Genomic DNA, 23,867 nt, shown 5'->3' with positions numbered 1-23,867 from the left:
TATTTTAAAGACCAATGGAATATACTTGTTTGTGTTAAACCAAAATAATTTAATATTTAAATAATTTTGGTATTTACTTAGGTAGTTTCAATGGACGGCGGGTTTGTGTTTATTGGATCGAGACTGGGCGATCCGCAACTTATAAAACTATTTGCATCTGAGAAGATTGCCGATAACAACGGAATTGTAAGCACTGAAAAATAATATATACTTTTAAAATATTTTTATTTTGCTAATAAGTTTGTTTATCCTTAATTTAAAGTTATTTTAATAACTACTACAATATAAATATATTTTCTTAACTCAGTATAAATTACGTTTTTCTTAGTTTTTTGAATAAGCATCTCCTATAAAGTTATTAATTATTTCTCGACAAAACCAAACTAATGAAGTTTGAGTCTTTAGATTTTTTAAAGTTTCAACTATTTTAGAAAATTAGCTTTATAAATTAATTTTTGAAAGTTTTTTTTTCACCTGTAGTCAAAGATATTCAATATACTACTCAGGAGGAAAATTCCATGATAATGGAGGACAATAAGGAAAACATAAAAAGTGAAGAAGTTGGTACGACTTTAAATGCAAGTTTCAATTATTTTGTTATTTTAGATAAAAAATGTTTTCCTTATTGTACTTATCATTTGAAAATATTTTTTTTTTTAAGTTTTAAAGCTGTTATGAAAGTTTAAACTTATCCTTAATTTAAAAGTTGCAATTTACTTACGCTGTTAATTAAAGCAGTAAACGGCATAGAAGCACAATAAAAACGAATTAAAGAAAATTATAAAGCCACTTTAAAAGTTGCAATTTATGCTATAATTTCAGGCAGTGAACGGCACGGAAGCACCGTTGGTAGACGATGAGGTGGAACTCATGTACAAAGAATGCTGCTCGGACATGAGGGATGAAAACACCGTTTATTCGACAGTTGTTAGTGAAATGAGTACCTATCAGTTTGGCTTTGAAATATTTTGAAATTGAGTCTGTTATAAAACTTAAAAAGCTATTATATGAAAAATGTTAGAGGACTTTTTTTTAACTAAAAAACTAAGTTTTAGAACATTGTCATCTACTTAAGGTATTCAAAAAAGATTACCTATAAGAACAGCAAGATAAGTACTTATAACAGTTAGTTTTTGGTAAAGCACAACATGTCCTTGTGGCTTTGAACTCTTTTTTATTTGATTTGTTGAATTTATATACTAATTATATTTAAAGCTCTGCATTTTCCTTAAATGTACTGTGATTAAAACCAATACTTTGCCAAAACAGAACAAATACTTTTTGTAATAGATCTGTGATTCATTTGTAAATATTTTAAAAACAGATCTGTGACACACTTGTTAATATTGGACCTTGTGTTGCCTCAGAACTCGGAGCACCTTTCGGGCTGCCGTATCAAGTGAGTCGTAAATTGATAATTAAACTTATGTACTTATATAGTTTAAAAATTGTACTTATTTTATAAAAAAAAAGTGTTTCACTGTGAAGAAACAAAAGTTTAAACACTAAACCTAGATTAATTAACTTTTTAAACATTTTGAAAAAATAGAAGGTTGTCTATTTGAAATTTAATCTAATAAATAGTTTTATTAAACTTCTCTACTTTTTCTTTTACAGAAAGTCTTGTATTTCAAATTAATTTAAGAACACCTAATTTCAACAAATAAAAGCTTGCGTGGTTTAATACCAACTACATTATATTTGCAACATATTCATTTAAAATATAGCATTTACAATTTCCCGCCAATTTTGATTTAAGTTACTAAAACAATATTTCCCGCCAAAAACTTACAATTTCGCGCCAAAAACTCTTCAATTCCCCTTCACAGTTTCAAGGCAACCAGCACCACAACTTGGAGCTGGTGATGATGTCGGGTTGCGGCCGCCAGGGGGCGCTGTCGGTGCTGAACAGGACGGTGAAGCCGCAGATCGTGACCAGCTTCAACTTGCCCGGATGCGACGACATGTGGACGGTGTACGCCAGAAGCAGATCGGTTAGTAAAAATTAAATTATAATGATATTGGTGGAATTTAAATCAAAATTACTTTCGGAAATGTATTTTTCATATCGGTTAGTAAAAAAAGTAAATTATAATGATGTGGAATTTAAATTTCAATGATTATTTTTGAATATGTATTTTTCTTATCGGTTATTAAAAAGTAAAAATAAATTATAATTATGTTGGTGGAATTTTAAAATCAATGATTATTTTCGGAATTATGCTTTTGCTAAAGCTTTGATGAGTTTAAACGGGAGTTTTAAGTGATTGTTTTGAAAATTGATGTTTTAAAAAAAATTGAAGTAGTAGTTCCTTTCATCCAAGTAAAACATTACTTTTCTAACAGAGGAGACGCAAAAGTGATAACTTCCACAGATACCTGTTGATCAGTTTTGAAGGTTCTACAATGGTTAGTTTTTTTTCTCGAAGTACTGTTTATACTTATTTTGTCCTAAATTTGTTTAAAACTGTCCGTTACATTTTCATCAGCATGTGTTTTTATATATCTTAGACTAGTTTTATGTAGTGTTTTGTATAAAAAATTTATCAAACTAATTATATGTGTAAGAATTACAAGTGAATTTATAAAAATAAATTAAAAATTATAATTTTCATTTTAAGCTAGTTTGTTCACATTGAAACTTATACTGGAAGTTAATTAAATTAAATTTACTCTATATTATAAAACTTTAAACTTAAACTTTTTGATCATTATACAAATCTAAAAATGGTATATATATGTTTGTTTTTTTTTCTATCATTTTTAATTAAGCTAATATAACTCTGCTCAATTTAAGGAAAAACTTTAAAGATCTTCAGATAAAAGATTCAGCGATTCTAAGTTTGTTCTAAAACTACAGTTTGTTATTTATTTATTATATTTTCAATAAAATTCAACATCCAATCGCAGGTGCTGAACAGTGAGAGCTCCGAAATCAACACGGCGGAAAACTGCGACTTCATCAAGAACGAGCCTTCCGTTTACGTGGGAAACTTGAAGAGCGGCTTCATTCTGCAAGTTTGCCAGACAACCGTAGTTCTGCTGGACGGACCCAAAAAAATCGATCAGATCGACGTCAACGTCGGTCAGTAGTTGTTTACTTACCTTTTTTTTAGAATTTTTGTTAAGAGTTCTTTTTTTTTCAAATATTGTCATAGTTTTTTTTACAGAAAGTTCAACAAAGTTTTACTGAAAACTTAGACTGAAAAATCAAAAGTTCTTTTTGTTTGATTACAAATTAATTTATACTATAAAATTTATACTATAGAAACTATTTTGTGCCATAACAGTTATTGTTCTTTTTGAAAGTGTAGAATATGATTTTTTTTGTTTCTTTAATAATTTTTCTTCTTTTGCTTACAACGAGCATTTAAATAAAGACTTGTTTCATCATGAACATATTTCAATCCATGTCAAATTAGTTTTACAATTTTGTATAATAAATGCACATACAAGTGTTTAAACTATCTAATTATGTTTTCTATCCCTGATACAGTCATTTTACCACAAACGCACACGTAGCTGTTTCAAATAAATTACTTAAGACAGTTTTTACCTCAGATATAATTTTTAATTAAAAACGGAAAAAAAAACTTTGTACTTCAAAAACCTTGAGGAAAATCCAAAACAAAATGTTTTTTTTTTCAACAAACCTACAGCAACCCTGATAAACAAAACTGTTTTTGCGACAAATTTGATAGTAATGATGTTGAAATTTTCAGAGTCTCCGATCCAGCTGTGTTCGCTTCAGGATCCTCACGCGGTGCTGCTGACGGCTGACGGGCAGGTCGTGCTGATGAGCGTCATCACCGACAGGGAAACGGGGCTTCCATACAAGCTCGAATCGAAGACGTCTAATATCATACTGGTGAGGTTTTGTATAAAGGTTGTGTCTAATTAAAATAATATAATTTTTAAGTATTTTCTAAACTTACCTGATACGCTTACGTGTGTTTAGCGTTGTAACTTTTTATATATATAATTTCATACTGGTGAGCTTTCAAGTTTTGTAAATTGACAAATGGTGTGTCTATGTTAAAGTAGTATAATTATAATTCTTAAGTTATTTTAGAACTTACCTAATACGCTTACGTGTGTTTAGCGTTGTAATTATACTTTTTTTTTGCATCTAATATTATACTGGTGAGCTTGTTGTATTAATTTCGTTTATGCGTGATTGAGTTACTGCAACTATAGTTATCAAGCGATTTTTGAACACTGATAAGCTGGTAGACTTCATTAGTTAAAAAAGTTAAAATAAAGATAACCAAGTCTTAAAGTAAGTTTAATTCATGTTTTTTCTGTATTATTTTGTAAGTATACGAAAATTTAATTTCATAATTACTCTTATTTTACTTGTTACACTTTTTAGTTTAACAACTCCGAAAAACACCTTTGTTAAAGGCAGAACTATAATATTTGTTTTCTGTAGTGTACATTCTAAAAAACTAATAAATTTTAAATGTCAAAACAAACTAATGGTTTCAGTCGCCTGCAAGCACGTCTATATCTTTATATATAATACTGGTTGCATTACAGACTAGCAATAAATTTAAACTAAGTTTTGAAGTATGGATTTCAAAATAATTATACAGTAACCTCTCGGATCTTTACGCACTCGTGACGTTACGCACTCTCGTTTTGTTACGCATTTCAGAATTCTATAAAATTAGAAAATAAATTTTTTTTTTTTTTTAATTTTGCACAAACTAGGTTTAATGTATATTTTTAAATTAAAATATGTTTTTGAATGCTAACACACCTCTCTATATCTTTAGACTTTGTAAATTTATGTTCCTTGACTAATTGATAAACATTTATTTATACCTCAGTATATCAGAAATTTTGTAAACAATAAGAGATTAAATCAAAATTCTAAAATAAACATGACTGTTTTTAATAATGAAAGTATAATGAAATAATGAGAGCTTAAAACACAAAGAAATAATACAGCAGTCTTGCATTATATATTAGTAAACATTATTTTATTATTGTAAAGAAATGCTTAATTATAAATTAAATTTGCTAAGTAGATTAGAATATAAATGTTACATATATTAAAGATAAAAATAATTTCTACTTATTATTAAAATAGTAAAATTATTTCTACTCGTATTATTATTTTATAGAAATTCAAATCCTTTTTTTAATATATGTATAGTTTTATCTGTTGTTTTCATGTTTATAAATAAAGTAATCAAATTGTTAAAAGTGGGAAAGTGCCCAGTCTGCTTTTAACTAGAAGCAATATTAAAAAACAGCCATTTTAGTGAGTATTTTTGGTACCTCTCGTTTCTTTACGATCTCTCATATCTTTACGCACTTTTTCTGTGGACACAATGTGCGTAAATAAGCGAGAGGTTACTGTACATTATAAATAAAATATGTTGTATATTTATTCAGTCGCCGGCAATCACGTCGATATCGTTGTACTGCGACAGAAGCGGGACGTTCGCAACGTACGAGAGGGCTCCCGGTACGTCGTTGACCAACTCCCAAGATTCACAGGAAGCCATGGACACCGATGCTACGAACAACACGTTTGTTTACTTGAGTTTCAATAATAATTGACGGTGTTTTATTAATAATTTTATATAAGTAGTTTACATTTGAAAACTAAGATCAGCCACAATTTCAGATTACTCAGAATTGATCAGGCTTGTTTGACTTTTTTTTTGAAAAGCTCAGGCTAGTTTTACACCGATGCTACGAACAACACGTTTGTAACTTGAGTTTCAATAGTAATAACGTTGTCTTATTAATAATGTTTTTTAAGTAGTTTACATTTGAAAACTAGTAATAAAAAATTGTTTTATTAATAATTGTTTATGTGTAAATTACATCAAAAAAAAAAGATTCAATGCACTGTTTTAAAAAATTTATTCGTCATTGATGAAATTAATCAGGCTAAGAGTTTTTGTATGTCTACAAAAAAGAGCCTCAAGTAATACTATATTCAATTTTTTTGATAAACTGCAGTATTTTATTATTTTTGTTACGAACACTAAATTTCGATACAATGCATTTGAACATTGTGTATTATTATTATACAAAGAGTGGTTGATTGATAAAGAATTAAAATTTGAAATTAACTCGTACTTTTAAAATTTTATTGTTAAGACTACAAATTAGTATTGTACTACTTTTGTGTGCAGTTTTCAAATGGAAAATTTTTATTACAGTTTGGCAAGCATGTCCAGATAGATATTTATTAGACTTCTGATATTTATTGGCGTTTATTAATGAGAAAAATACTTGCAGTTCTAATAATGCTATTAATTAATTAACTTGAACTTTTTTGGTTGAGACAAAGACGTGTTTTGATTTGTACTTTTAATCATATTCTATAGAGGCTTTTATATGAAAGCTTAAAGTACAAACTATAAGCCAGTTTTTATAGAATTCAAAAATATCATTTAACTTTAAAGATATTTAATTTTTTGTAAAAATTTTCCAATATAAACGTATGGACCGCAAATTTTTTAGGGTCAATTTTCTCGGAAATTTTAAATTTATAAAAATCTATCTTCGACTTCATTTTTCAAGCAATCTTCTTCAAATTTTCAGGATACTTTCCTTATAATAAAAGGAAAAAAACGTTACTTTAGAATTTTAGTAATTTAAAAAAATAAAAATTTTATCACAAAAATTAAAAAAAAAAGTGTTTTTTTTTCAAAAAAAACATATTTTTAGAGAAAAAAACTTTAATTCCAAAGTAACGTTTTTTTTTATTATATAAAGATTTGACTGTGAAACTTTGAAGAAGATTGCTTGAAAAATGTAGGAGTTGATAGATTTTAAATGAAAGTCTTTTTTTGCTGTTTTAGTTTTCCCTTCTCATAGGGAACCTATTATGCGGCCCGACTTTGACTGGTCATATCTCAAAAAAATAATTTGAATTTTTTAAAACAATAAAAAGCATCTTGAAGCTTAGAAAAAACTTTATAAAGTAAGATCAACTTGTAAAAAACATGGTTTACCCCCCCCCCCTCCCCCCTATGGCCTTAAGTTATACTATCCACTTTTTGTGTAACAAAAATTGAAAACCTCTAGCAATGATTTTTATTGTATACACATATGTTTTTTAAATCAAGTCAACTCAGCGTGGTCTCAACGATTGTTTAGAATTTAAATGTTCTTAAGCAGCGCGAGCATGTCCATACTGGACCAGGAAGACGAGATGCTGTACGGGGAGTCGACCGGCGACGACATCACTTCGGAGCGGAGTTACCACGGGGTCGAAGCTCACCACTCCCAAGCCAACACGACGTACAGCTACAGCAGCCAGGCGGAAAACAACTACTGGATCTGCGTCATCAGGAACAAGCTACACCTTGAGGTATTCATAATTGTGTGGTTGATGTTTAAAGTTATATTTGATAGTTGTGTTACTTTGAAGTTAAACTTACTTTTAACTAGTGATGTACCGGACTCACTATCCGGGTCCGGCCGGATATTGCCATTTTTGTCTGATATCCGGATCCGGCCGGACTCTAATTTGAAAAAAAAGTCCGGATCCGGTTCCGGCCGGATCCTAACAGAGATCCGGCCGGACCCGGATCTAGTTCGTAAAAAAGAGCATACTGAAAAGTATTTTTTAAAAAACAAACCCTGTGTAAATTAATAAGAGTCATTTTCGTCAGTTAAAATTAAACACCTACCCCGATTGGCTCATTTTGTACACGTGACTAATTTACATTTGTTTACATTTAAACTATGATCTAAACATTTCATGAAATGCAACTCTTTACATATGTTGTAAAATTGAAAACTTTGGAATGAATACTTGCATTATTTATTGTTTAAAGTTGAGCTCAGAGAATATTTAGAGTTAATACGGTTGAATGTACGAGCAAATGAGAATCATATGACGAAATGTTTCAAACTAAATACTGATGCAACAAAACATCAGAACATGACAGGCAGTTTATATGTAGGCAGTTAGTTAGTTTGGTGTGTGGCTTGAAGCAACAAAATATCTTGAACGTTTTTGTGAATACTTATTGTAAGTAGTGTTTTGTTTGAAAAGCGAATATTTCAACAGGTGTTTAATTGTTTAAATATTTAAGCCAGGTTTATAGTTTAATAGTTTATTGATATTTTTAAAGTTTCTTGTTTACTAAAAGTTTTATTTAATTTTAAGTTTTTTGTTTTAAGTCTTTTGATATAGATTTAAATAGCTTCCAGTTTTTAAAGTGTTACCAAAGTAATTAATAATTTTGTATATGCTAGTATTTCTTGTTGTGTTTTATATAAAAGATTCATCACTCAAAACTATCGTGTCTGATTATAGAAAGTAGTCTCAGTTAGAATTTAGTATTTGTTAGATAATAATTAAATAAGGTAGGATTTAATTATGATGGGTAGTACTAATAAGTTAAGTGTACCACAATCAGTCCACAACTTTACTACCAAATTGTCAACCTTTGCTAGCTGTTCTACTGATTATTAGATTAAAGTATTTTTTTCAGTTTTTAAAACCTCATTCTGACTCAAGCTTGTTTATACTCACTCTAGCTAGTTTTATTGACTTAAACAGTGGCAACCCTGCTAGTTTGAAAATTTTTGGGAATTTCAGAAAATCTTTGACTGCCTCAGGCTAGTTTAGTTTTTTATAAAAACTATAGGCTAGTTTTCTTTTAGATTTTGAATGAGTTTAAGCTGATCCAGTTTTCAATATTTTGTTATTTTCTAGTGTATTTTGTTCAAGAACTTGATTTAAAATTTCAATTGTAAATAACACCTAAATTTGTAAACCTTGTGGCTAGCTGTTCTACTTATTATTAGATTAAAGTTCTTTCTTTTCAGTTTTTAAAAACCTCATTCTGAATCAGGCTAGTTTATTCTAATGATGTACCGGACTCACTATCCGGGTCCGGCCGGATATTGCCATTTTTGTCTGATATCCGGATCCGGCCGGATTCTAATTTGAAAAAAAAGTCCGGATCCGGTTCCGGCCGGACTCTAATTTGAAAAAAAAGTCCGGGTCCGGTTCCGGCCGGATTCTAATTTGAAAAAAAAGTCCGGGTCCGGTTCCGGCCGGACTCTAATTTGAAAAAAAAGTCCGGATCCGGGTCCGGCCGGACCCAAAATTGTGGGTCCGGTACATCACTACTTTTAACTTTTATCGTGTGTAGTTATTATCTAAGTTTGGAGTGTCATGTAGTGAAAAAACAAACGTAAAATTAAATACTGTTTATGCGCATGTATATATTGCTCAACTAAGCAGTGTTAAAATTATAAAATTAAGCAGTTAATTTTTTTGAAATAAATATTTAAATAGTAGATGAATCTTCATTGTGAGCAATCTAAGCGAATTTTGGGACCAGGGTTTTTAACTGATTACCTAATAACTTTGTTTTATTACAGCAAAAGTTTGTTTATATTCGTTCTAGTATTGTTTACTAAAACTGCAATTAATAAGGGATATAGAAGTAATTCTTGAATTGAAAAAAAGTGCAATTTATAATTTAACATGATTATTTTTAAAATAAAGCTACAATTATTACAGCTAGGATTTAAAAATTTTCAAATTCATTAAAAAAAACTCTTTGTAAACCAAAATAAGTTTTAGTTTTTATGACCACAACCTTATTTTTTTCATCTGTAAAACTTTTTGTGTGCACTTTCAGGAACATTGCTTTGTGTAAATTTAAAAGAAAATTTTATTTTGCAGATTTACGATTTTGAGAGCGAGCAGCTTCAGTTCGCCGTTCCGAACTTGTCGTTCGGCAGGCAGCTTCTGATCGACTGTCACGCCAACTACACCATACCAGGTTTGTCAATAATTTTCGTAAATTTTTGATTTTGTTCTATGATTTTTTTTGTTAAAGAAAATGCGCCCACCGACGAATCGAAAATGGACAACTGCGACATTTTGGAAGCGACTTTGGCCGCCCTGGACAGAGACGGAAAATATCCATTTTTGTTGGTTGGTGGTATTGCATTTGTATTATTGCTTGTTTATAAATTTAATTTAAGATTGGACTAAATTTTTTAAATTTATTATTCATTAAAAACCTTTTTAAACTAGTTAAAGATTTGTATTTATTTCTTTTAGTGTTTGTTTTTTAAGTAGTAAAAAAATAAATTTTAACTTGTTAGTTATACTTAAAAATTCTGCATGGGTATTTTAATTAATGTCAACAAATTTTTAAAAAGGTCAGACAGAGTTGCAACATTTTAATATACAAAGTGTTCAAGTATGAAAAACAAAAGAGTACCGCTGCCGACAAAGGTCTTAAAATAAGATTCAAAAAAGTAAGTACATGTTAAAGATTGATTGTTTAAATACTTTAACTATGTTAACAAGTATTTTTGAAGTACTATTTTTTAGTTAACTAAGATGAAAGGTGTTTTATAGTGTATATACTCCATCTTACATTAAACATGTAAACCAATTAGTAAAATATTGATACAAAACACCCTGAAATTTATATACAGTGCTACGCTTGTGGTTTATTGTAGCATGAAACTGTGTTTCTACAAAGTTTTAGTTTAGTAAATTGATTCAAAGTTCAAATACATTTCATCAAAAATATCCTGCATTTTAAAATGTATTATTTTTATTTGAAAGACCCAAAAGCTTAATTATTTACTCTTATAATAACATTAATATGAGTTAATTAAAGTAAACAAAAGGTTAAATTTAATTAATAAAAAAAAAAACGGTATTCATCAAAGTATTTTTTTTATAAGACCTATCCAAAAGCTAACCTATCCAATATCTAACTATTATTTGTTAGTGCTTTATCAAATAGTTCAAAAGCTATTATATTTTTATAACTATATTAATTTTTTGTCAATTCAAAGGTGCACCACAGTATGCTGACCAGGAAGCCGAATTCGGCCAGCGAGTTCTACGACCCGACAATGTTCCGGCCTTGCTTCAGGCCCTTCAGAAACATCAACAGCTATTCCGGGGTTCGTTACTTTGTTTAAATTAATTAGTTTTGGTAATTGCATAATGTTTTTGTTTATTCAAACAATTTCGACATCGCGTTTTTGATTTGACTATTTTTTTTTCCTCAGACATTTTTTAAAATAAAACTAAATTCATATTTATTATTATTACTTCTTTTTATTTAAAATTGGTAATTGATCAAAATGCTGTTAGTTTTCTTAATGATCTTTTTCTTTATTAAAACCAGTTTGACGTGACACTTTCTGTTTGACTCAACTTGATTTTAGTTTCCTCATACACGTTCTATTAACAAAACTATGCCTATTACCATGATTTTGATTCATTATTTGTAAATTAACTGAGCAAGTTTCGAATCCACCCGATCAAATTCGTGAACCGCTTACCGATCGAGGGTAAGGGTTAGGGGTAAGAGTGATAGTGAAAAATGGATAAAAAATAAATAAAATGTTAAAATATATAAATTAAGTTAATAAATAAAGAAAAAAAAATGGGTACATTTTGAATGCGGGTGGATTTTTATAGTATACCCACAGAACAACCAACAATAAAAAACGTTTTTTTTTTCTCCAAACAGGTGATTATGTGCAGTGCTTTATTTAACCAGTTTTACATTGTATAATTAGTTTAATTGTAACTAGTTTTTTTCTCAGAAATTATTAAGTTTTAATATTTAATTACTGTGATTTTTATTAAACTTTTCGTACTAACATTTTGATTGTTACATTAAACTGCTAAATAAATTTTTAATATTTTCACAACAGGTGTTTTTGTGCGGGGCTTACCCTTACTGGATAATAATGACGGGCAGGGGCAAGCTGGAGTGCCACCCGATGATGGTGGAGGGCAAGGTTTCCTCCTTCGCAACCTTTAACAACGCCTTCATACCCCACGGGTTCATCTACTTCACCACTGAGGTACTTGTGTGGTTAATATCTATTTTTTTTATAATAAAGTCGTTACTTTTGTTTTGAAAAATATTTCTTCTTTTTACTTCACCACTGAGATACTTGATTTAATATTTACTTTGATGAAGTAAAATCGTTACTTTTTTTTTTAAATAAGGTTTAGTTTTTCACTACTGAGGTGCTTTTATAAATTAACATGTACTTTGATATTGACAATATGCTTCTGAACTTGACTTTTATATTTTATCTTCAACACCATTATGTTGTACTCGGGTTGCTAAAATTCTTAGCATCCTGCAGAAACCTGGAATTTGAGAAATTAAAAAACAACTTTGAAAAATTAGAGTTTTTAAACATAAGTCCCTAAAAATCTGAAATTTTAAGCAATATTTACATGTATAAAATAGAATTTTGATTACCTACAAAAAAATCTATCACACACTTTTAATTATATTGTTTTGGAATTTATTTGTTATAAAACACATTTAAAGTAGCTTTTTAATATTATCTTTTTGATATTTTTATACTGTTTATTACATATTTTTACCTTAAGTTAAATTTTATACTAAAAATAGATAAAAACTTGTAATTTCAAAAAACTTTAGGCAATTTTGTTCACTGTTTTTTTATTTAAATTTACATAATAATCTATTTTAATGAACTAATGATGATACTTTTTGATTAAAAAAAATAATTTTTCATAGTTATTTATCCTTAGTTATTTTCACCTATTTTTAGTCAAATTGTTACTATTTTTACGTTAAAGTTTAAAAAGTTGTTTTATAAAATTTTCCCAAACATGATTATTAATTTTCTTTCATCAGTTTTCAATTTATTAATTTCTATTAAACACAGGAGTTCTTACGACTTGCCCACCTGAGAAAGGGCGTCAGGTACGATACAGAATGGCCGCTGAGAAAAGTCCAGCTGAAAGAAACACCGCATTTCGTCTGTTACTCCGTAGACCACAAGGTTTGAAATGATGATAATCCAAATTTTTACTTTAAAACCTTAAATTTTTCTTTTTTAGTGAATACAACAATAAAGCAAATCTTATCATTAATTTTTTAGATGTTTCACTTTTTTTCACAGTTTTGGCAACTAGACTTGTGTATTTATGTATTTTATCAATGTTTATCAAATAGTATTGCATGATTATCCTTACGAATTAACATGTTGGGATATATGAGCATGTTAACATTTATACTTCACACAGGTGTACGCCATAGTGACGAGCAAATCAACGCAGTGCGACAAAGTGCCGTACATCAACGTGGAAGACGACCGCGTTTACGACGAGCTGGAGAGAGACGAGGGGTTCATTTATCCGACCAAGCAGCAGTTCACCTTGCAGCTGTTCAACACCGAGTATTGGCACTCCATACCCAACACTAGGTTTGTTATAATTTGTTAATGTTTTTATGACAACTGTAGTATATTTTTAAAAACAAGGAGTCTGATAACATAAGAAAAAGTTGAAACTTTTTGTATTAGTTTTAAGTTTTGTACGTTTATTTTTCTGAATTAGTTATTTACTTATATAAAAAAGAATAAAAAGTGTGTCTTGAATATTTTTAGATAAAATTAACATTACCATTAACTTATCTTAAATATATAATTGAAAAAATGCTTTTAATAACGTAGTAACTAGAAAAAGTTGTAAATGATCTATTTTTCAAATATTAATCAATCATGTTCAAATTTTTGCTTACTATTTACAGAAATACTTGGTAGTTGCTACAAAATTTAAATAGACAATCCTGATAAAACACATATCAAAATCATGTAGCCTGTTCATTATCTTAGTTCGATTTTGTCTAAATTTTAAGTAAGAATTCTTAAGACAAATAAAAGCAGTTTCTAAACAATAAAATTTAAATTTGTATGGGTCCAACAGTTTCAAATGCAAGCATAATGCAATTATTTTTCACGCAATCGTTTTTATTGTCGCAAAACTATTTTTTTGTCTGCTTTTACCATTACAACTCCTTATTTCAAATTATTTCACTCAAGCAATTGTATTGTTTCAACATTTACCCAAGTATATTTCCACAGCATCACATTGGACGATCACGAGCACGTGACCTGCATGAAGAACGTGCACCTGGCCAGCACCCAGCAAAACATACAGAACAACTACATCGCATTGGGCACGGCCGCGGTCCTCGGCGAAGACAACCCCAGCAGAGGAAGGGTAAATTTATTTGAAACTGAAAAATTCAAAATGTTCTAGAAAGTTAAAGCTTGTGATTTTTAGTTTATAAAATGTGGCCTTTTGATGTTTTTTTAATTTTTGTTAATAGTTTTATCATCATTTTTAATGCCAGTCTTTTAGCCACATACTTGTAAAAAAAGCATTGCCTTTTAAATTTTTTGTCAACATAAAATTATAAAGTTTTACAGTATTTATCCAAATAAGTTGTTAAATTTATTTGTCCATATAAAATTATAATAACTGTACAGTATTTATCCATTGTTTTGGCTCTGTTAAAAACAAACGCAACGATAAAGCAGCCAATAACCACGCTAACGTATATAACACACGCGTGCAGATATTGGTGGCGGAGGTGATAGACGTGGTGCCGGACCCGAACCAGCCCACCACCAAGAACAGGTTCAAGATGCTGTACAAGGGCGGGCAGCGGGGACCGGTGTCGGCTCTTTGCTCGGTGGGCGGCCACCTGCTCACCGCCATCGGGCAGAAGGTTTGTTGACACTTATTCTGGTTTCGTGAAAAATTACAGTCCTTCGTAGAGTTTAAGCTGTTTTCAATGTTTCTTAGATTTGTTGTAAACTTTGTGATGACTTTTTCGGACGTTTTCACTTTTTATTTTCACATATGTAGTTATATGTATATTTATTTGTATATTTATAGTTGTTTGGTTGCATAAAAAATTGTTGTCCTTCATAATACCTATTTTATTTTCAACCTTTCTACGAGCTGCTGTTGGCCTTATAATTTTTTTTGGACGCAAGCACTTTTTATTGTCGCATCTTAAAATGTTTTAAAACAAGTTTCATAGTTAATATTGTTTAAAATTTTACCACCTCCTCCTTAGTTTTAATTACCTCATTATTATTATATTTTACAAAGTGGATACTTTTAATTAATTGAAATCAATCAATCATAATTAGGTGACAAAAAATCACAACTTCTCATTGTTAATTACAACTAAATAGCTGTAAAAATAATAAATATATAAAATTAACAACTAAACTAACAACTTTCTTTGAAGGTTTTCACCTGGTAACAGAACTTAAAAGTGACAACAATTTATAATTAACAAAAAATTATTTAAGTAAAGCAGTTATAAAAACACCATGCATAATTAAAAAAAAACCAATCAACTTCAAAGGTGTTCATCTGGAAGTTCGACGGTCAGACGTTGTCGGGTTTGGCCTTCGTGGACACCAACTCGTACATAACCCACGCCACCTCCTTCCACAACCTGGTCGTCATCGGCGACATCCAGCGGTCGATATCTTTGCTGAGGTTCCAGCCCGAGTGGAAGACCCTGGGCGCCATCAGCCACCACGGCAAGCCGACGGAGGTGCGGTCGGTGGAGCTGCTGGTGCACGACGACCGGGTGACGTTCGTGGTGGCCGACGAGAACAAGAACCTGTCCTACTACGCCTACTACCCCAAGCGTCAGTTTTTTAATTTTTTATTTGTAGTGGGATTTTTTTCATCAGTTGCTAACATGATATTATCTCTTACATAGTCATGCTGTCCCAATGTCAATTTTTGTTAAAAAAAACTTTTTTTTTTTTTAAAGCTTAATTTGACAAACTTTTGACTTTTAAATTTATGTGCTCTGTGAAAATTTCTAAGCAATCAAGTTATTTGATCTCATTGAGAAACATTTTAATTATTTTTTTTAATTTATTTAAACTTTGTTCCGGCAAACTTCTATTTGGACTTTTCAACAAAACGTTGCAATAAAAAACTCTACAAACAGACGAGTACAGCGACGGGGGAAGGAAGCTGATAAAGTGCGGGGACGTCCACGTGGGGGAGACGGTGCAGACGATGTGGAGGGTGGGGTGCATTCAGGTGGACAAGTCCACGGGGGTGCCCAACGAGCTGTTCGACAAGGCGCAGATCACCATGACCGGTAAGATGCAGTTTGATGAGTGTTTTTTAACTGTGTGTAAAACTTTAGTTAGTTGTTAATACTAATCACACATAAAAGTAAACAGGTTAAAAATTCAGGTTTTTGTTCAAAGTTCCAGTTTTTTTTCAAAACTTCTCAAATTCCAGGCTTCCAGGTAAAATAAACAGGGTTGCCACTTTACCTGGAAGCCTGGAATTTGAGAAGTTTTGAAAAAAAACTGGAATTTTTAACAAAAAACCTGGATTTTTAACATGTTCAGTAGTAAAATTTTGATTTGACTCAAAAAATCTATCATATAAAAAAAAATTGTTATCATCAAATTTTTTTTATTAAAAAACACATTTAAAGTAACTTTACAGAATTTTTTCAATGTTGCTTTACTATTTCACACAGTTTTTTACCTTAAAGTTCACTTTAAACTAAAAATAGACCCAAAAATGTGTACTTTTAAAAACCTGGAAGAAATTTGGAAAGCATAGAAAAAATTTTGAAAAAACGAGTGGCAACCCTGAATAAATTAGTGATTTTTTTTTATATACAAGTTTTATAGCTTTGCTAATTAAAGAAGCTTTTTTTTTGATAAGTTTTTTTAATTTTGAAATAAGAGAATCAGTAATCTTAGATGTAATTGAGTTGTCTTTAAGTGACAAAAAATAAATAATATGTCTATCTGTAAAAACTAGTTTTGCTGACCGGTAAGATACAAAGTAATAGTTTGTTAGGAAACAATAGATATTTTGCGTAAAATTTTAAAATCAGTAATGTAAGCATTTCAATGATTGAAATAGTGAGCAATTTTTTATTTTATTCTTCAATATTTATAGTTTTGTAAGATAATAAGTAATCTTAACTGCGTTAACATACTTTCAAGTAACAGAAAGAATATATTTTAAACTGTTAAAACAAAAGCTACCGCAAGCAAAATTTGTTTACATTAAATAAACATGACTACGTCTTAAAAAATTAAAATATTTTAAAAGTTATCAAAGCATAATATCTAAACATTGTTTGTATATTAGGATCATTGGACGGAGGTATTGGTATGATGGTGCCAATAAACGAGAGATTGTTCAAAAGATTTCAGATGGTCATCAATCTCATGTACCAGACGCAACCGCAGTTCGCAGGACTTAATCCCAGATTATTCAGGTACATTTCCAAAGTTAAAACTTTCATACATTGTACCTCAGCTTTCTGTAACAAAACAGTTTGATGCAGTTATTAAACTTGCACTGCTACTGCTGTTCCCCAAACAATACGTCTGCGTAACTCGAATATGTTTAAGCTCATGAAGTACAACTATTTTTATCAGAGCGCTTAAGTTAATGTTCTAATAACAATAACATAGTCGTCAGCAACTAATCATTGAAAGAAAATTTGTTTTTCCCGAATAATTTATTTCAAATGGTCACAACAAACAGTTCAGTTATCCTGAAACTGAACATATATTTTAAATCTTTTAACAAAACAATTCAAAGTTTCTGAAATTTAATGTTTAATTATAAATAAATAATTACTTAATTTTGTTACTAACGAAAAACGCTAGTAACTATAGTTTTCGAAAGTAGCAACCCATTTTTTAAAGAGGTTTACTAAAATTTATCTTAAAAAAGTTTTGTTTTGTTTTCATCTCAGTTACGATATCTTTTATGTAGTCACTGACATTCTTAAAGCTAAATGAAACACAGTTTTCTAATGGTCGAACATCAATTATGTATAAACTTTTTATCATCTTAAAACCGAGCGTAGTAACTGAAATAATGGCAATATCACTTCTACATTTATTTTGACTTAAATTGAAGTTAGTTCATTGCTCCAAAGTAACATTTCGTGCACGCCAAGCCTTTTAACCACCAAAAATCCAAGATGTTTTACAGTAAACTTTTTACCCATTTGAACAACTTTATATTCTTGATATGCGTTCAACTTTCTGAAATAGGCAACATCCTCTTTTTTTTAGTTTAGATTGAAGTCATAGTTGTTTCAACGCTGAAAGACAGCAGTTGAAGCACGCAAAGTAAATGCACAGCATCTTTGTTCGGCTCGATCAACTCTCGACCTTATCAAATATGTTATTTGCTATATTAATGTTTTATATACAGTTACAAAACCGTATTTCACACATTTTGCGGCCAATGCTGAAGTTTTAACCCTCCAACTTGTATTTTATTTTAACATACATACATTCTTTATATTCACATTGAATCACACAGAACATATGTTGCGATGTTTGTGCTTCACGGCCCATGTTAAACTTGTAGCCGTTTAAATCCGCTTGAACTTTTGTGAATTTGAAACTTTTTAAATCACTCATACACGTATTTCTTCTCCGAACAGGACGTACAAGCACGACAGGAGGGAGCTGATGAACCCGGAGAGGAACGTTTGCGACGGAGACTTCCTCTGGACCTACCACAACCTCAGCAAGATCGCCAAGGAGGAGATACTGAGGAAGCTGTCACTGACGCAAGCCGACATCGAGGACTCCATGATGGAGCTGCACCGGTGCACCAACGTTTTTTGAACATTTTTTATTCGTTTTTTATTGTTTTTAGGTAATTTGTTGTAAAGTTCTGTGTGGTTTCCTATTTATATTACATTCTTGTTGTTGAATTGGTAATGATACGTGAAGGCTAAAATATTTTATTTTTAGTTTTGATGTTTTAATTAAGTTTTAGTCAGACACTTTTATTCGTTAGTTCTCAACACGTTCCTTTAAACTAAAATTTTTATGTAACTATGAAGAAATTTACTCAAATTACTTTAAGTGTTTTTGTTTTTTTGAAAATGTTTTACTGGTTTTTTTCTTAACTCTTAAAAAAATACTGAGTACTTCTTTTTAAAACGGTTTTCTTTAATAGGTCAGATTTTTTATTTAAGTAATATTACATTTTAAATCTCAACGTAATGCTTTGAAATATATGATTTTTATAATAGTTTAGTTATAGTTTTATACTAGACATTCAACGAGTTTGTTACAATTTATATGAAAAGTTTAATTATTAAACCTTTATTGCCTTACATATGCAGAGAATATTTCAGTTATGTGAAAAATTCTAGTAAATGAACTACTTAGATATAATTAAATTGTGATGAGATTGGTTACACTGAAAAAAATCTGGTATTTTATTTTAACTTGATCGTTTTGTTGTTTAAAATTACGGTAGTTATATGTGCTATGTTAATTTTCGTAAAATTTATAAAGTTTCCTTTAATCTTAGTGTAAAACAAGGTTTATGAAAGTATGTTATATAAGTTTAAAAGCGGAATTTTTCATTCTTTAAATACCTATCAGCCAATTATGTAAATAATCACTCAAAGTGAAAATCGATAAGTAGTTAGTATCTCTCAAGTTGGGAGCGGGTCAGAAAATCACGGGTGACACTTTAGCACAGAGAGACATTTTAGCACAGAATTAATTTTGCATTTTTTTTTCTTTGCTTAAACCACATTAGGTACTGTATTGTTTAAAAATTTAAAAACGTACTATGTAATATGTGAACCAAAAGTTAACAAGCTTTAAATGAGTTACAAGTTCAAGCGTTAGTTAAAACAGAAGTAATTTTAAAAACTTTATTAACTTGTTTTACTATTTAATTTTAGATCAAAATATTTTGATACATTTACTTTAAAGTTTTCAACGTAAAACTATTTTAATAAAGCTAGCAATAAATACAAGCTCTACGTTTATTAAAACTTTTTTTAAATGCTTTAACAAATTTTAATAAGGCTAAACTTTAAGCCATAGTAAAAACTTTATTTATAAATTTTTTTAAGACAATATTTTTAAAAGTGTTAGAACTAATTTTCACAATTGTTTGTTAAGTTAATTATTTTAGATAATTAAACTTCACTTAAATGAACATTTTTAAATATACAAAACTATTACGTGCAAAAATGTCACTCCGTGCTAAAGTAACGCGGTGCCAAAGTGTCACTCTGTGCTAAAGTGACGCTGTGCTTTTCTGACACCTACCCCTCAAGTTACACTCTCACTGCGTCGAGTTTGAATTAAATTTACTTTTATCGTTCATACTTTTAAAGAATACTGATTTTTAGTTGAACGTAACTCGGGTCTATGGGTTAAAACTATCTTGCATCTCAGGTATGTTTAAATGAGCCTTTATTGATGAAAACTTCAAAGCTACTTTGTTTTCCAAGCAGATAGATACTCATAAATATGGAAAAATTTGAAGTAAACTTAGTTATTTTATATAATACAGGGTTAAAAAATCTAAAAAAATATGGATTTTGACAATTTAGGCTAAAAAAACCTGGAGTTTGAGAAATTTGAAAAAACCTTGAATTTTAAACAACTTTTACATGTTATGCAGTAAAATTTCAGTTTGACACAAAAAATCTATCTTATAGATATTTGTTTTTGTCATTATCAAAAAATTTTTTTTAAACCCATTTAAAGAAGTTCTAAGATATATTTTCAGTGTCGTTATGCTATTCAACACAGTTTTTTACCTTAAACTTAGTTTAAAACTAGAAATAGACCCTAAAACGTGTAATTTTAAAAACCTTAAAGATTTTGAAAAACTAAAGAAAAATTGCCAAAAACTTTTGACAACCCTGATAATATCATATTGATAAAAAAAACTGCACGGTTAATTCTTTATACAATATAACAACTCTTTTGAAGTATCTGTTTGATAAGTTTACTTTTAGCTAAATTGTTTTTTTTAATTGAGCCAGAAATAGTTACTAATTACAGTCTAAGTAAAAAAGCACCAGTAAACCCTAAACACTTCAGGAGCCTAAATGATTATTAACTCCAAATATAAAAACCAATAATAAGCTTATTGGAAAAGAATGTCAACTAAGATTTTAAGTTAAAAATTCTTTAAACATGAGCAGTAGAGGTGACGCAGGGGGGCCATGTGGTCTTAATTTGAAACTTACCCTGGATATTCAGGAGTTGATGATGAAGAGCAAAAAAAAAGGTCTATGACGTTTTTAATGGTAGTTTTTTGAAAAATCTTGCTAGACGGCCATAGCTTTTTCAATCTTTTTTAAGGGGGTCTTTTGTAAAAGAATTTGGGTAGCCCTGACTTAAAACTTACTCACACGTATCCATCTTTTAATAAGAAGTATACCAACAAACTGATAGGTTATCCATTGGTCTACTTCTCGTTTCCTAGCTGGCAAACTGGTGTGTTAGTAGTTTGGAAACGGGCATATCACATAAAAATAAAAACTTATAAAGTACTGTTATATATGTAGCTGACATGTTTACAATATTTTCTAATGAAAAACAAGCCAATAAGTTTTACAAAAAACTGAATAATATACAAAAAGATTTAATACTTGCAACAGAAACGAGCATGTCGAGTTAACTATTTTTTCTACATTTTAAAAGATAAATGACATCAATTTCTACGAAACCATCAACTACAAGTGTTGTATAAACTTTTGACCCGTTCACACCGCAATCACAGACTACTAATATATTTCTCATTAAAAGATAACGTTAACTGGGCGACTAACACTTTTAAGAATAAAAGAACAGATTAGGCCATTAATTTTTCAATTATTAACTCGTATTTAGAACTCTACTTCTGTAAAAATTAAAAAATAACTTGGTATTTTTTAATATGATCAACTTATGTAACAACAAAATACTTACTAGCATTTAAAGCTTAAATAATATAAACGTATAAACTTTTGTATCAACCTTAACTAAATTACCAGGATTATTTTAATAAAGAGTAATACTTAGTAAAGTAGAGCTGCACTTAATACTTTGATCAATTAAGTTTGTTAGAATTAGTGTTTTTTTTGTTTTAATGTTATTTCTAGCTTTTTGATTGTTATTTTAAGTTTACTCCTACTTTTCTGTTTAGTTGATCGATTTGTTTTGAAAGAATACTAGCTAAATTTGAAAAGTATAGTTTTAGTACATCTATAAAAGATGTAAAATGAAAAAAGTCTCATTTGTAATAAAATGGTTTGTTATATTTGGTCTTGGAAAAGATACTAAGCTTTATCCGGGTGTATGAATCGATAGCCGAAAGCTCTTTTCGTACACTAGATTTAAAACAAACTTTTGAAGAACTACTTTGTCGTTTATTGAACTATTAGAAATACTTTTTTTATAAACTATAAACAGTTTATAAACTAGTTTATTTTAGATGCAGTTAGTTAATTAAAATAGTTTTAACAATACAATTAATAACAAATAAAACTAATCTGCTTTTTTTTTTGAAATCAACTCCTTAAATAATTTTTCTTAAGTATTATCTAACCATAAGATTTAAAACTTTTAGCACAACTCAATGTGTGAAATTAATTTTTGATTCTTAATCTTTCTTTAAAGGTTTGTAACCTAAACCTTTTTATATTCTAAAATAGACTTATACTTTTCATTAGAACCTATTCTAATAATAGTTATTCTCATGAATTTTCTCGTGTTTGATTAGTTTTGTATAAGCTGAATTTTTGGTTTAAAAATTGTAGGAGCAAATTTGAGTTTTTTTCATTTGTTAGCTTTTGTTTTATGAAATACTTAAACAAAACTAAATACAATTAACCAAATAAAATCAAAAGTTAAACATTTAAAAAATATAGCTCAATGTGGAAAAGATTAGGTTTGTTCAGATATTTTTTGTCCTAACTTAATCTTTCAGCCAATAAGTTTGTCAATAAGTCTTTTATAAAAAAATAATAGCAAAAAGATTTAATTCTTGAAAATATTTTATTTAAAACTAGTTTCAATGGGCTTATGTTCTTTCAGGTTATAACACAACTAAATAAATAACAGCTTTATTTAATAAATATATAACAATCAATAAAAAAAACTAAGTTAATGGTTCATTTGTTAAAAGGTTATATATTAATTATTAAATTAAAAAAAGTTTAAAAATTTGTATTGCATTTTGTAAGTTAGTAGTTTAATGTTTTAAAGAATTAATGAAACAATAGACATTGAAGGTTTTACTACTATCAGTATAATAAGATTTTGAAATTGCCAAAGAAATTTATACTAAGATTAACTTTGTACTACATAAAGTAAAATAAACCAATTTTTAAATTAATTATAGAAAACCAATTGAATAATAAATAAAAAACTTTTTTTCCCTTTTAAAAATATTTTTTGATAGAGTTTTATTTAGTTTCGACTGTATTATAAGCTTTATATACTAGTTATAAAACACTTTGTAACTATTTTGAAATAATTCTAATACTTTTACCTATGTCCAAAAAGCAATTTAAACTTAATCTTAAAATATTTTTAGGTTCCTTATAAAATAAAATTTATCAATACAAGGAATTTACAAAAATCTATAACAAAGTTTATGTATATCACTAGAAAATATTCATTTAATATATCTCAAAAGTAGTGATACTTTTTGATATGATAAATAATACTAACATTTAAATTATACAGAACATTATTATAGCAGGTATTATATTTTCTTAAGCGCAGTTTTAATTGTTTATGTAAAACAAGCATTTTTTTATATAGTAATAAAGTAATCTCTTGCACTAATTTCAAACTAAACAATATAAAACTTTTGCTGTCTAACTTTTTGCTGTTTTCTAAACATTGAAAGTTAAAATTTTTATGACACAGTATCAATACACAACTAATAACAACGCATAAGTATAACACATACAAGTTTTAATTTGAAAAATAAAAGGCTTTATACTAAACAGTATAAGGAAATGCTCAAAAACTATTATATACATGCATATTTCATACTTAATAAATATCATAGAATAATTAATTTAAAGTCATACACTTGCTTTTTTGTATTTTCTTTTATGCATGGTATGCAAACATATACAACTGTTTACACTTGTTTAAAAACAGTTTATCGAAAAGCCATTTAAAATGGTAACTGCTATTTAGTAGTTTGTAGAAAAAGTTAGGTCTTTAAATCATAATAAATTTGACTAAAGACTTAAGCACAATTC

At 29.0% G+C, this 23,867-nt stretch overlaps 1 protein-coding gene across 1 annotated transcript in view; it reads left to right on the top strand.

Annotated features, from left to right (window-relative positions):
* LOC145837838 (cleavage and polyadenylation specificity factor subunit 1-like) overlaps window positions 1-18,666 on the top strand; it is a 31,800-nt gene extending 13,134 nt beyond the window's left edge. The window contains exons 11-33 of the mRNA XM_082945291.1: window positions 82-186; window positions 507-582; window positions 827-927; window positions 1,325-1,399; window positions 1,830-1,994; window positions 2,347-2,409; window positions 2,911-3,085; window positions 3,723-3,868; window positions 5,404-5,540; window positions 7,147-7,339; window positions 9,677-9,776; window positions 9,834-9,931; window positions 10,162-10,260; window positions 10,813-10,923; window positions 11,686-11,838; window positions 12,685-12,801; window positions 13,046-13,224; window positions 13,885-14,023; window positions 14,382-14,534; window positions 15,186-15,477; window positions 15,789-15,944; window positions 16,964-17,093; window positions 18,282-18,666. Coding sequence (XP_082801417.1) covers window positions 82-186; window positions 507-582; window positions 827-927; window positions 1,325-1,399; window positions 1,830-1,994; window positions 2,347-2,409; window positions 2,911-3,085; window positions 3,723-3,868; window positions 5,404-5,540; window positions 7,147-7,339; window positions 9,677-9,776; window positions 9,834-9,931; window positions 10,162-10,260; window positions 10,813-10,923; window positions 11,686-11,838; window positions 12,685-12,801; window positions 13,046-13,224; window positions 13,885-14,023; window positions 14,382-14,534; window positions 15,186-15,477; window positions 15,789-15,944; window positions 16,964-17,093; window positions 18,282-18,468 — 3,150 coding nt within the window. The 3' untranslated portion in view covers window positions 18,469-18,666. The remainder of the gene's footprint in view (window positions 1-81; window positions 187-506; window positions 583-826; window positions 928-1,324; window positions 1,400-1,829; window positions 1,995-2,346; window positions 2,410-2,910; window positions 3,086-3,722; window positions 3,869-5,403; window positions 5,541-7,146; window positions 7,340-9,676; window positions 9,777-9,833; window positions 9,932-10,161; window positions 10,261-10,812; window positions 10,924-11,685; window positions 11,839-12,684; window positions 12,802-13,045; window positions 13,225-13,884; window positions 14,024-14,381; window positions 14,535-15,185; window positions 15,478-15,788; window positions 15,945-16,963; window positions 17,094-18,281) is intronic.
* The last annotated feature ends 5,201 nt before the right edge of the window (window positions 18,667-23,867 follow it).

The sequence above is a fragment of the Thalia democratica genome, chromosome 6 (assembly GCF_965202585.1).
Source record: "Thalia democratica chromosome 6, ktThaDemo2.hap1.1, whole genome shotgun sequence".
Classification (NCBI taxonomy): Eukaryota; Metazoa; Chordata; class Thaliacea; order Salpida; family Salpidae; genus Thalia; species Thalia democratica.
This window is presented reverse-complemented; position numbering and strand designations above follow the sequence as displayed.